Genomic DNA, 15148 nt, shown 5'->3' on the forward strand with positions numbered 1-15148 from the left:
ATGGCATTGGCGAGCATTTAACGGTAGTGATTACGTTTACGTGATTACAGTATCTTAGCTGCGAGATAGACTAGCAGTTTTCAAAGCATCCACTACGTTAGAAGGAATATAGGATTCGCTCGATCGTTAATAGGATCTCGTCTTAAGAGGGGCTTCGGTTAAACTCCAAACCCCCATATTTCTTCCCTCTTCTTCGATCTTCAACCTCCCGCTCGCGTCGCGTCTTGACGAAATGTTTACGCAATATTTATAGCATCGCTCGAGGATCGTTCGGGTAATTATTCAATGATATTTTGAGTGCGGCCTTCCTTGAACTTTTATTGAATATCTGCGAACGATACTCTTTTTTTTTATTAGTTGATCTGTTGATAAAACTAACAAGGATTTTGTAGCACTTGCTATAAATTTTATATGTATTTTAACGAGAATCTGACGTCGAATGACATGTTAAGCGTTTAAATGGCATTTGTTCTCGACGATGTTACGAGCACTTAACTCACTATATTCGATATTTACATGAATATGTATCAAACGTGCGCACGCACTTGACAATATTGCCTGTTCTTTTATGGCGCATTTTATCGAGTTTCATTCGCGATATTTCACGCCATAAATGTCTTGTGGATTCTAATAAAAAGCGGTCGACATATTCAAAACATTTACAGTTAAAGCATTTGATTGCTCTTTAACAAGAATTTAATTGAACTTCTAAATTACATAGCTTTCGATGTAGAAAATTAAAAAGAATTTCAATACGTTAAGTTTTACACATGTAAACAGATAAGTAGCCTTATAATTAATTGATTTTATGAGCGCATTTAATTTGAAATGTAGTTTTTGATATTGGAAAGCAAATATATGGAGTACATAAGTAAAACAAATATTCACTGAAAGAATATTAAAAATTAATTAAATGTACAATATAATATTTTATATACATATAATAATAATATTATATACATATATTGTACATTTTATTAATTATATTTATTAATTATATTAATTTCGTATATATATACAACATAATAATTATTTTATTGGGATAACATATGAGACGTAATGGACTTCCCGATGTATTGCCAATCATGATGTCAAAGACTTTTGCAAGCAAAAATCGGCCGCGTGATAGGAATGGGTCACGTAGAGACTATGGATGATTAACGGGGGAAATGACGCATGCTAGAATGCAATCCCCTGCCTCCACATCTCACTCCCCATGACATCGCATAGCATTGATTCCACGCACGCCAAATCAGGTCAATCAGTAATATTGAACACATTGGTTTCCGAAGTAATTGGAGAATATTCGTTTACTAGTGCTCCTTTCGTTATATGTTGGCAGATGATACTCGTTGTATCATCTTTTCATGCAAACTAATCACATTTTGATGAAATTTTTGTATGCTTTTTTGTATGCATATACATGCAGATACACCTTTTGCCATAAATCAATCGGCATTTTTACCAAAAAAGTTATTTTTTTTATCGATTAATTATGTCTCTTGATGCGAGTCATTTTACATTATATTGCGACAGATTATGTAATGTGCCGCAATCTTTACTCAGAAATTAAATTTATAATGTTGCTCATTTATATGCAAGAATGTACATCAATACCGTAAAACAAACACAATGATGACTATCTTTATAAACTGGAAAACTAGATTAATTACTTTTTTTTATTTTAACGAATTGTTGTTTACGCGTTGTGCGCGCGTGGCTGAACTTTTCCTACTTTTTAAGTACTACTTTTTATCATTTACTTTTTAATTTTTTACTATTTTTTTTACTATTTATTTTGAATTTTTTAAATTTATCATTTATTTTAAAGAGACGCACCGGGTACCGGAAATGTAAGGCTGTTTTACAATCCGGGGGAGTGTCCGGGTGCTGGTTTCTGCTTTTCTTTATTACACAACAAAAAATATATATTACTTTTAGAAACAAAGTCTCTGAATCCGGATAAAATTAAAACACTCGTTTAATCAGCGTGACGAGAGGACGTGTGTCGCATGCGCAAAGCTCTTTAATCAACAAGACAGAGCGTCGGTATGCAACATTCGCGTTTGTTAATCGCACTGCGCTGGAAGTGCAGTTAGAAAGCTTTTCTTTTCTTCTTTTTTTTTTCGCGGCGCGACTTTTGTCCACCCACGAGCTTATGTCGCGTCGCCGGCGTCATTAACGACGTCTAACGAGCCCAGACCGGAGAACCTGGATGAAACAATTCCACTCGAAAGTACATCCATATGAGAGTAAATGGTACATACGACGGAGACAAGTAACCGCGCGCGTTTCCGGTCGTGTAACACGACTGTCGACGTAGGCGACGCGTGCACAAGTGAACTTTTACCGTCGACCGTCTGCGTCTTGTTAATATTTTGAGTGCAATTCATAATTGTCATGATTGCCCATTCGAAAAACCGCTTCGTCACTCTACATTGCTCTGTTCTGAAATTAGAATATTCACTGGCTATCTTTAATAGACTAGATAACTTTCAAACTAAAAATAATAATTTTGACACGTAAAATATAATTAAATTTTATTTCCACGTCAATTATAATTATCCAAAAAGTTATTTTTTTATTACTAATTTATATTCGAAATATCCTATTCTCAATAAAACTTTTGGAACGATCTTAGAATTTAAGGGAGAAAAAATTTTGTATAAAAAGAAATGAAGCGTTATAGGTACTTAAATCCTTTTTTTAACATTTTGTTAATAATGACGGTCACTATGTCACTTAAAATAATTATGTGCTGTTTTGTATTACAGAAACAAAGCATTATGGTCCGCCAACTGGAAGAGGAGCTCAGAATGAGGATGCGCGGGCCGAGCGTCGAGATGCAGCAACAAATGGAAGTTTTGTACAATGAGAACGAGCATCTGACTCGCGAAATTGCCATACTTCGTGATACGATAAAGGTGAACATTAAACGTTTCGATGTCATAGATTATTTTCTTGCGCATCAACCGCTTCTAATAACTCTTCTCACTGTGTTTACGCAAAGTTATCCCTTCTCCCCCTCCCCATTAATTGAATTTTTCCGAGAGAAAATTTTAACTAATTTCCGGCCGCGCGGTTTACGAGATTAATCTTAATCGGCGGGACTGGGCCGGGGTTTTTCGCGTCTTACGTCGAATATATATATAATTCAGTCTCAGCCTCGAAATAGAATGGCGCGCGCTATCGGGAAGATTGGAACGCGTTGCTGGAATAATCGCACCCTCGAAGGGGAGGGAAGGGGGATCCCATTATAACTCGGGAATAATAGGGATAAGTGCGGTAAATGGAAGTAAAACGAAAGAGAGGCTCTCCAGGGGGTCGATGCGTGAAAGAGCCGCAGACGCCTCCTAGGCTGTGTCTTCCTCTTCTTTTTCTTGTTTTCTCCTTCCTCGCCGACAGCCGACGGGAGTTTCCCTGACATTTGTGAAAATTTTCGCGGCGGCTGCCGAGTATATTGGACCTCGTGCTATCTTCCGATCCTCTGACACCGTCTGCGGACGTCTGTCACGTACTCCAACATTCCGTGCGTATTCAAGAGAAACGAGTCGCCGAGTCTGTCCGATTTCTTCCTCTCTTGAATATTCCGAAGACTCTTTAATGACACATCTATTTCATTTAATTTATAACTCTTCTATATTTATTCGAATGTGAATTCCGGTGTTATATATATGCGCTGTTATGTTTTAAAGTAAAGTCTATTTTTGCGTGAAAGCGCGCGATCGTAAATAAAATAATCACGTTCGCGAAATAATCCATTCGGCCGGTGTGGTTTATTGACTCCTCGTATGCCGTACGGCTATGCCTCGCAGAAACTCGAAAATAGACGAGGGGTTTAGGTTCGCGTTCGAGGTAAACGACCGATTGTCTGCACGATTCAGAATGCTTCCGGAAATCTTGGCAGCAACGCGAATATCAACCTCGTCGCGATAAATTCGTTAAGTTTACCACCTACGGCATCGAACACAAGCGTTGCTGTGCACGTAACGTCGAATCGATACACGTGGCACGCAATTGGAGTGTCACGCGTGCGTTCCACTCGCTTATTAAAAGCAGGGAGATATGAATGTCTTCTAGAAATTTTTTCTTATATAAAAAGAATATTTAGTTCTTGCTGCAAGATTATTAGATGGAATTCGCATGTGGATGAGTCAAAGGAAAACTTGGAGAGAACTAGATATTCCATCAGGAAATAATCTAATCTCGCGCAAGAAGCGGAGCGATGTTTGCTCGTATAGCATGACCGAAACGTCGCAGACAGGTCAAACGTACGGGAAGCAACTGGTCGCCTTTGGCCATTCGCCAGTTTATGCACTCGGTTTCTCGTCCCTCTGTAAATTCTCATTATCGGATCCGACGACCGAGTAGATCGAAACTTTCGGAAATGTAAGATACGCTTGACGACAATATACAACAGCAATACAGTTTTGATTTCATTATCCCATAACTTTGATTCACAGTATAGTACTTACATGACTTTTTGTCATATATATTAGCTTATTTTTTGTTTACAATCTAATTTATTAATATATTAATAATTTAATAATATTAATATATTATACGACAGTAATAATTTGTAACACAGGAAAGATATATTTATATAGCTTTTGTCCAAATTTATAGTTAATATATTTATGAACACTTGGCTATCTTGGACTCACAACAGTCTGTCCTAGAGTTCTGTAAAACTGCAGGCTATAATTAGCTCTCCATTAGCAATAGCGCAATGCTGTCCCGAGATCAAACGTGCCGGCCGGCAGTACAGTGTACACGCGTGTTTTTTAAAAATATACTCCAACTGACGCATTCACATTACAATTAAGCGCAAGTTGTATAGGTTTTCGTTAAGAGGGATTTAATTGAATTAAATATCGAATGTCGGCTGACGTTCTCTAACATTTGTGAATTCTCGCATTTCCAGAGCACGTGCAGGTATTGTCTGGCTCGCAGGTAATATCGCACGCGAGTGTTCCTCTCGCACAGCGGGAAAAGCCGGCGGAAGGCCGGCAGCGGGTGTCTAATTCCAGACTAATTACTTTTCCGCCGTCAAAGAGGCGTGCTAAATTCGTTATGCGGGCCCCAAGCGGTGGCACTATCCATCGTTGACGGCCACTAGAATCAAGCGTATTAAATAGCTGCCGAGGTCCCATTGGGCTTCCATTCTCACAAAAATAATACTGTACAAAGTACGTCGCGCCGCGACGAAATTCCGTAAAAATATTTTGCGCCATTTACATTTTGTAGTAAAATCCCATTATCTTATTTGAAATGTTAATCTTCTTTTAGAATGAGAGAGAGAGAGAGAGAGAGAGAGAGAGAGAAAGAGAGCATTATATCGAAATTAAATCTTTATTCAGTTTCCAAGATTAAGCTTGGTATATCTTTAGAAGCAAATAATATTTTTGTACAAAAGAGTAAAAACATGTGAAAATTTAAAGCAATTATTCTTTAATGAGAAATTGAATAGTTCTAAAATTCGTTAAAAAGTCTATTTCTAAATTATTTTTAAATGGATTTGTATTCCGTATAAAAGTGAGGAATTTAATTAAACTAGCGCTTATAATATCTTTCTAATGCGCGTATTATTATGTAGTACGTTGAGTCTATTTAAGCCTTGTGATGCCCCAGAGATACCGTTCACGGATGCTGAAATAATTTCGTAGGCTTAATATAGTCGCAGTAGCATTTTGAGCGCAACTGAGTGGCCCATTATCTCTAATGAAGTCCTAATTTCGACGCTCCACCATCAATTAAGTTTTATGGCGGTCTTTGCACTTAGTTCGTATTTTTCACGTGTACATTGCGAATTTAAAAGGTTTTGAAAGCATTTACATGATACGAAATAGATCGGAAATATTCAAATTGCCGTCATTTGTAACTCAGTCTACAGAAATTTTTATTATATGTGATACAATTGTGAATCTAAATTGTTGATACAAATATCAAGAAAATATTTATGATGTTTTAAGAATTATAATATTATTGAGTTAACGCAAGTATTTAATAAAAGTAACAATTTGGCGACGAATTAAGAAAAAAAGAATAGTTTTAATTATCGCTTTTAATTAATCTTGTTGAATTTTTTTTATTGTAGGAGCTGGAATTAAGAATAGAAACACAAAAACAGACGCTACAGGCTCGTGATGAGAGTATCAAGAAGCTCCTCGAGATGCTCCAGAACAAGGGGATGGGTGAGACATTGCTTGCAATCCTTTTAATTAATTATTTTAACTATTTTAACACTGTATTTTATGAACAAAAATTTACATGTGTGTGTATGATCGTAAGATAGATTCAGGAAATCATAAAAAAAAACGATAAAGTTAACCAAATTAAAGAAAAGACTTAGATTATATTATAATAAGAATCATAATGATATGCATGATTTTTCTATCTGACTTATAATAACACATAGAACAATAGCTATTCTTTTAATACTTTTCAATTTCAAGAAGTCTTTTTTCAAGAAGTATAATTATAAATTGGAAAATTATAATAAGTTTTCTATCAAAAAATTAACATTTCGAGCATTAATAAAAAAGAAAATATCTACATATTTTAATGAAAAACGTACAACGGGAAATAAAAATACAAACCACGTGCATAAATATTTTTTAAAAACAAATTGGATTTTTTTTTAGAGAAAAAGTAACCACAAATAGCAAAGTGTACATAAAAAATCTTTAAATTTTTATTTAAAAAAACTTTTTGCCTGATTTTTCAGTCTACTATATTTTTATTTTAAATAAAAACTATATATTCTTTTTGCGGCGATACGGACAAGATTTTATTCAAGTTCTTTTTTTCTCGCATGATTGTCAAGTAATTTTTCTGAATGTATATCTCGTAAACGATTTCGTGTAGTAAATATACATAGCGAGTTATCAGAATTTAAATTTGCGAATCTCATTCGCAAATATACGACGCCTAGTATCGTTCTTCTCTAACGAAGGGACGACTCAATTTCCCCCGCAACGAAATTTTTCGCGCAAATGCCGTCGGTCGTTCTCGACGACTGCAACGGTTCATCGAATTATCTCGTTAAATCTACGAACCGCAATTTGACTAAGCAGACAAATCTACACTTTGAAACCGTTATTGTGATCCGTACAAAAGCAAAACTCTCGTCCCACGAAGCTAACGGTGCAAAAGGACATTGCAAGAGAATAATTAATCTTGCCAAATAATTTTACGAAAGCATGGATGCTTTCAAAAGTTGGGAAGGCATCGTTTGAATGAACAAAGTTTCAATTTGTATTTTAGAGTAAATTGCCGTGTTTATGTTCGCGCTTGGCATACACATGATGCGCTGCATTTTGATGTAACAAACAATTTCGCTCTTTAATTTTTTATTTTTACAAAATGTGAGCAGAAGCGATTAATAGTTAAAGAATAAGGGAGTAAGGGAGTAGTAAATCTTTTCAATTAACATTATTCTATTTATTAATTGCAATGACAATGGTGTGCGTTGCATTAATTATAATATAAATAATTGTAACAGTAATTCAGAGAGTAAGGAGAGATTAACGTGAGTGCAAAGATTGCACTCGTGTAAAAAAAACTGTCGCGATCATTTTACCGAGATCACTTACTCGCATACATACAAACACACATACACACAATTGCACCGACAACCCAAGAACCTGGAGCCAAACAGTTCCTCCAAGAGTTCCTCGTTACTTTCTGCTGTTCTAGGAAAAGAGGAGGAAAGGATCATGTTCCAGCAGATGCAGTCGATGGCCCAGAAGCAGGTCCTTAAGCTATTTCTATCCGTCGTCATACATACTCATAATTATAAATTTATATATATATATATATATATATATATGTGTATATATATGTATACATACATTATGCATCGCGTACATATATGTATATACATATATATGTATATGTGTGTGTATCATTCTCATTTCGATCGACGCTCATTACGCATTTTCGACACGCATATATGTATATACGCACATTCGTGGCATTAATGATCCGCCTATTTTTTATCGGTCTACTTTACGCGCAAACGTATATACACATATGCGCTAACATTAATCGCTGCCCATTGTTCTGTACGAGTAGTTGCTTGCAAGTAGCTTGCAGTTATTGCACCGCCAGTGGCTTTACTTTTCGCCCCGTGTGCCGTGCTCACGCTTGAACTTCTGTGTCACCTGTGAGATCTGAAAGAAAAGAAAAGAAAAGAGAGAGAGAGGAACAGAACGGACAAAGGAGAAAACGAAACAGGCGAGCGCCAGGGGATGAGTGGGGTTAGCCTTACACGGGGCGGCCCACTCTCGATTCGGGGACCACAACGGGGTTTTGCGAGCTCTCCCTCCCTCCCCCCGCCTGCCTGTCGTGCGACTCGACTCGATCGTTGCCCTCAAAATCGATCGGGCACTCGCGAGCGACGGAAGGGTTTTTCCGTTCTGTGTTCCGCAATACAGGCGAGATTAAGGTACGGTATGCACATGCGAGATCGGGGGACGGCGATAGGCAACAGCCGGTTGCGAAGCTGCCAACGCGACGCTTTGATCAAGAGGCGCGAAAAATCTACGGGTGCGACAATAACGCGAAGGATCTGATCATTCGGGGGATCCGAAAAGAATACATCAATCTGGAGGATTTTGAGATTCGCGGATGTGTGTAAATGTCGAAAGGTCCACGAAATTTCCAGAATAATAAATTCAAAACTCTGAAATTTTTACGAAAAATTTAAGAGAAATCAAAGAAGCCTTACAATTTTATAAGAAAAGTTTTCGAGTTTTAAGTACATAAAAAGATAAGTACATAAGAAAAATGAAAATTATTATTAAAGCATCCGGGAATCGCAATGATTTCGATAGGTCAAGAAGTCGCGTACCTTTATAAAGACTCTCTACAATCCAGGAACTTTCGTTCGAAGCTTTGAAGTGGCGTATCATCTCTGGTATAGGTTGTAATAATTGCGCATCATAATCCTCAAAAGAGTTGCTTATCTTGATACAACTGAAATTGGGACATTATTTGTAGAATTTAACTCAGCAGAGCTGTGATTCCGTTTCTTTAGGCCTGCAGTTCTTTGCGGTCCGTTTATTTTCTGCAATTATTTAACGAAAATTCGTATAAAATACGAGAAAACGCGCGTTTAATGCATAGAAAAGGGAATTCAATTTCCGAGTATGTTACATCCATCTGGTAAATGTAACTCCCTTTTTGTGACGTAACTTGCGCAATCGGCGCTGTTCGCAGTCAAAATATTTCGGTGCGTTTTTCGAGCCAGCTCGCGATGTTCTATTTATTCCGGTTTGACAGCGTTTCTCCCCCTGGAGAAGGAAAATCGAATCAGAGGTGGAAAATCGACGGGATTCACGCCGCCACTCACAGCGACTTTATACACATGTACATGTACACGTTATACAGACCACACACGCACACCTCTTCCAGCACATGCACATATTCGCATCCATGTCGCGCGATTCAGTGTGCACGCAAAATCGCGGGTTTACTCTCTCACAAGTGTTTTGTACGCGCACTTTCCTTCGCGCCACCGCCGCGAGACTTTTCAAAAATTCACGCCTATAAACGCGATTTTACCGTTGCTATATGTATATGTGTACTTTCTCGTGAACAAAGATTGCGGAAATCTCCGAGGAACGCGCCGAGAATGTGTCGACAGTTTTTTTTTTTACCAAGGCGCTTGTCAAGTCATCGCTTTATTGCGAGTATCGCTTTACCGTCTAGCTCATTTTTATGGAATTTTTGATACCCTACGGCGGCGCCACGCGCGCGTTCCGACATGCCGTAAACTTATATGGCAGAAGTAAAACGCGCGTTGACAGAGCCGAGAATCTCTATCGCCGGATGATAAAAAAGAAAAGATAGCTAACATTTTGTCGCAATCGGGAAATTACGAAAAGAATCGTAGAGTTTGGCAAAAATTATACGAAAATTGTAAAATTACGTGTCTATGTATTTGTTCAAAAGTTACCTGCCAAATATCGTTACGTATGGCATTTGGATATTTCAAACAAGTACTGTTCGCTTTACTTGAAAATTTACATGTCCACGTATATTAATCGATACTTCGTCGACAAAATCGCGGTAAATCCGATCGCCCAAAAGTGGCCCATAGGAATCCGTGAATCTTTGAAGAGTTTCCCTATCGCTTACTCTCACTCAGCAACTGTCGCTGCTCCGCTGTACTGTCACATAGCGAAACGAATAGCATATTTTAGACTGTTAGTCTGGTAAAGGAGTTTCCGAGCACCTGAGCACCGCCATCAGCGTCATCACATCGCCGTTATCATGTCCGCTCTGCCTTTTACGCAATCCGTGTGTTAGATGGTCTTTAGAGCAGACCTAGACCGTGTAATTTCCCCGAGATACGTTGCCGCGTTTATAGTGTCCTCCCCTTCGTTTATAGCCCGTTCTCGGTACACGGAATGCGAAGTCGTTCGGGAAAATTATTTAGCTATTATTCCGTCCGTTGCAGCCAACAAGCTTGTTTTCTCCGCGCTTTCTGACCCATTTTTGCCACGCGCCGTGTTCGCGTTCCCATTAGTTATGGCTACCTCACATCACGCGTCGTTTTTCATGCGCGTATTTCTTTGCAAGATTTCATATTTCCTGTGTTCCTCTGCAGCTTTGCTGCATTTGCATTTCTGCAAAAGCGCTCAAGATATTCGTCGGTGAAATTTGCATCAGGGAAAATCGTTCAGAAGTTATCTGTTATACTGTTCGATTGAACGATCAAATTTTTCGCGCACTAGATTTTGTAATTTTATAGACTGTGAATTCCAAAAAAATTTTGTAAAGTGTAAATCAGCGTTTTATTTGAATGGCTTTTTTTTACGAAGCCAAGAGAAGATAAAGATAATCAGGTTTATACATTGTTCTATCGCGGTCGATTGGTATAATTAACGTTTTTTACGAACAACGTCGCATTCGCTGTCTCGCTCGGTCTCCTTGCACTCTCGTGTTCATGCCTGTTAGAACTTAGGACTTTAGACGGAGTCTATAGATGTATCTTAAGTGGCACTCGAAGTCGAGAGCGATTCGGCAGAACGAAAAATTGACAGATCCGTGGCACTTGTCCGAGTGCAGAGTTTCGAGCACGAATTGATCGGAGCGAGCACGTCAACATTGCCTATCAACAGCACGAAAAGTCATTCACTCCCTCCTCGTTCTTTCTTTCTCTCATTCTGCCATTGAAATAAAATATATATCGCACAATGTTAACCTTTACTCATTTTCTCCTTCCCCTCTGAGAACTACTTTGAGCAAACTCTTGAGCGATCAGCAGCACCAGCACCAAAGCCTGTCTCGTTGTTCATTGTGACAACTTAGCAGCACGAGCATTGTATATCATGTTATCACCAATCCCGATCCATGTACCTTCAACAATGTTTCAATTCGTCTAAACCGATTCCTGGAAATCCTTCGACAAGTTCTTCGTGTTCTGTACCGAGATTGAAATCGATACAATCTCGGCAAGCTCGGAAAGTTGATGCTAGACACAATTTTCTATACGCGATGATGAAAATGTGACAATTGCTCTGCATTATTTTTAACCCGTATTGGATATACCCGCATCGGAGCCCAATAATATTTGTAATTCGAACTTGTCGAAATTATAGCGCTTTCAATCACTGAATTTCGATCTTAATTACCTGCTTTTTTTGGATAAAATATACGCGAGCAAAATATAGATGTTATATCTCGAGTTTCCCGACTAAGAATACTCCAAATTCCCGGTGACGAATTAACAGAGCGCCATGGGCGTGTAGAAGACGTTTTCCGATTAGCTCGAGGAAGAGGGGCCGCACATTCGACGCCTAGGGGGAAACTACTCGGTTCAATTTCCTCTCTTTTTACGACAAATTTCTCCGGGCATAAGCCGATCTCGACGCGACAGGCGCGCGGACGCACGCTGCAATTAATAGCTGCAATCTCGTTGCACGTAATTAATTGCTGTAATTCAGGTGAAGTCTTCGAAGTAATGTACTTCGGGTATCGTTCAAGCAACAATGAGAAAATTAATTTTTCGAATTGGAAAAGAAGGAAATTATTAAAATGTCTGCAATTAAAATATCTGGCACGCATACATTAAGTGTCTGAAATTACCAGTCATATATTAAATAATTATTTTTACATATATATAAATTATATATTAATTTTCTTGTTTACTTTTTATTAGCGCTTTTCTTCAAAGTTTTTAATATAATTTATTTACTTAAAATAATATCATTTATATAATTTACTAGTATTTAAAATTTTACCGTAAAGCAGGTAATAAAAAAATAATAAAATAAAGCAGGTAATTATTTATTAACAATGAAATACGCGAGTCTTTAAAGCATGTAATGATCATGTGACTAGAAAGACAGGAACACGTAGTCCTATTTTCCCAAATTAGCCCCATATATAACCACATGTTCTCCTTTACCTTTCTCTTTGCACCCTACATGTCAAAACGATTCAAGAACGATTCGTCCACGATGTCTTTATTCGATGACCTCGATAAAATGAGATAATTTATCTGACAATCAACTCGTATGCACAACGTCACAGACCATACATGTATATATTCTGCAAAAAGCAAGAACTTTATTCTCGGACTCGCGGTGCGTAATGAAGCTAAATTTGTTCCATCAGTCTAATTCGATAGATCGGGCATTAGATGAATCAGCCAATTATACGATTATACGTCACCGAATCAGCGAGTCACGGGACGAATCGTCCGCCGTTATCGTTAATGTCGAACACGATACATCGGATATAAAGACTGTCGCCGACGGGAAAGCAGAGACGCGGCCGATCGCAGGGAACGAGGGAAACGAACGGCGCGAGAGGAAAAATAAATTTCGAGAGGAAATTATTGGAAGTAACAATATAAACAGCTGCGATTGGAATGCGTGGAATGAGCTGCTTTGGATGTGTAGGCGTTAAGATACCACCGTTTTAGCCACCCTTCCCCCGTTTCGCGCCCGCGGGGGAAATATCACGCCCGCATAATCCGCCTATCTCACGTCATTCACTATCCGTCACTAACCACAAGTACAATTACTACCACCGCCACATGATCAGCCATCACCGTCATCGTCACGGTCACCACGAGTCATCACCCATCGACTACAACACAACAACCACAACAACTACTACCACAACTACAAGTACAACATCACTACGTAGCTCGAAATTAGGGACTGGCGATACGCACGTGACCTCCTACCCTACGAGGCCCCGCCGTGGAGGACCCAACAGGTACACTAATTACACACACGTTAACGCTAATTGGATCACCGGTTTAGGTGCGGGGCCAATTAATCCGAAATCGCTTCGAATCGATGCGAGTTTCTCTTTTCTCCAGCGAGGAATTTATTCTTTTATGGGTAATGATATATTATAGATAATCTCTCTCATAGTACATTCGAACGATCAGCCGTTGTCTGATAGGATGCATCACACGTGTACATATACGTAAGTAAAGTATATGTCTTGTGTGAAAAGCTTGCCTTCTAGGAGAGCCACCGTATGCAAAGAGGCCCTCGTGAATAATTTACGGAGTACAAATGGAGAAAATCAAATATTGCAAAGCATAAGCCATATTAAAAGTCACATATACTTTATTTTATTACATTTTATGTAATCTATAGTTATGTAAAACTTTACGTTCGACTTTTATAATTAATCATTAATACAAGTAGCTATTTAGTTTGCGCGTTAAATATTTTTCAACGTTGAAAGTTACAAGATCTCGAAAACAGCAAGTCCAAATGTTTCTTTAAACACGAATTTGTTTGACGTAAAAGATTTAACTGCAATTTAACATTTATATTCCTCCGTTCGCGAGATCGAGTATCGTGTATTCAGCTAAGAGATATATATATATATAGACTATTCCATTCGGAATGAAGTCACGGCGGCCGTAATATCGCCGTTAGTATTCGCCGTCTATTCGTGAATTACGCACGCTCACGCATGCTGAATTAGGAAAGCCGAGTTAGATATGCCGCGCGAGCGCGCGAATATAATACGTCTAAGCCTCTCCCTTCTTCGAGATTAATTGCACGCTCGCCATCTTCATCGCTGCCTAAAAGTCTCACCGGTATCTCGTTCATTCGTCGTGTGCTATGTCTCTGCCTGTGTGTGCCTGGATATAAGTGTGCGCATCTCGTACAGTGGCTCTCGATCAGTGGCACACGCTAAATTCACGTAAGTCATCGTCGTTATGTTGAACGTGCACGCGGACGCTGCTCGGGAGATTTTCACTGTCGAGAGAAATTCCCGACGAGTAAAATTCCCATAAGTAGTACTGACGATGATTACTCGCCATATAGTGACCTTCACTATGGAGAATCTTATCTTACGAGTCGACAATTGCTCTCGGACAGCGAAAGTCTCGGATAGACGATACCATCACGGCGTTAAAATCAATTCGCCTCTCGTGGCTATCGCGCGACCAATCTGGAAACCTAAAGTACCCTGGGGACAAAAAGAAATGAGAGATTGATCCTTCTCGCGTGCATACACGAGAGAGAAAGAATGAAAGAAAGAAAGAGAAAGTGGTCATCAACGGCATTCGTATTCCAAACGACATTCGGCCGAGAGATTTTGACGATCAGGAGGATGGACGGGGTACACCACGAAAAAATCGACGTCAAGCTGATACGAGCTTTTGCCTCGTCCCGTAAGAGAATAACTTTCACTATCTATATATATATCACACTTACTTCTCTCTTTCCTCTCGATATTCTATATATAAATACATATATATATATTATCTTTTTCTATATTATATATATATATATTTAATACAATACGGAATCATATATATGTTTAACACAAACACACATAATACCGCTATATATACTGTACACATCTCCATCTTCCTCTCCGCGTGTATATCTTATACATATGGAATGTTCATGACTCTTAATATGTATATATATATATATGCGCCGTCTCTCGTTATATGCACACGCGTACGCGATGAGCGCATTTCGCGCGTACATATGTGTGTGCATATTATAAAACGCCCGTGTTACAGATGTACATTCACAATTACACCCACACTCTACTTTTATGTATTTGTTCTGCCATCATCTCGGCTGTTGATTCACTGAATGTTAAACGCCCATTTATATATATACTCTCTCTTCTCGTTCTTGTACGC

The 15148-nt window shown here is 38.6% G+C and overlaps 1 protein-coding gene across 1 annotated transcript in view; it reads left to right on the forward strand.

Moving 5' to 3' along the window:
- The window catches only part of LOC105451794 (ELKS/Rab6-interacting/CAST family member 1), a 61828-nt gene that overhangs the window by 17071 nt on the left and 29609 nt on the right, over positions 1-15148 (forward strand). The window contains exons 2-4 of the mRNA XM_011692471.1: positions 2775-2924; positions 6098-6194; positions 7699-7754. Coding sequence (XP_011690773.1) covers positions 2775-2924; positions 6098-6194; positions 7699-7754 — 303 coding nt within the window. The remainder of the gene's footprint in view (positions 1-2774; positions 2925-6097; positions 6195-7698; positions 7755-15148) is intronic.

The sequence above is a fragment of the Wasmannia auropunctata genome, unplaced genomic scaffold, assembly GCF_000956235.1.
Source record: "Wasmannia auropunctata unplaced genomic scaffold, wasmannia.A_1.0 LD336044.1, whole genome shotgun sequence".
In the NCBI taxonomy this organism is placed as follows: Eukaryota; Metazoa; Arthropoda; class Insecta; order Hymenoptera; family Formicidae; genus Wasmannia; species Wasmannia auropunctata.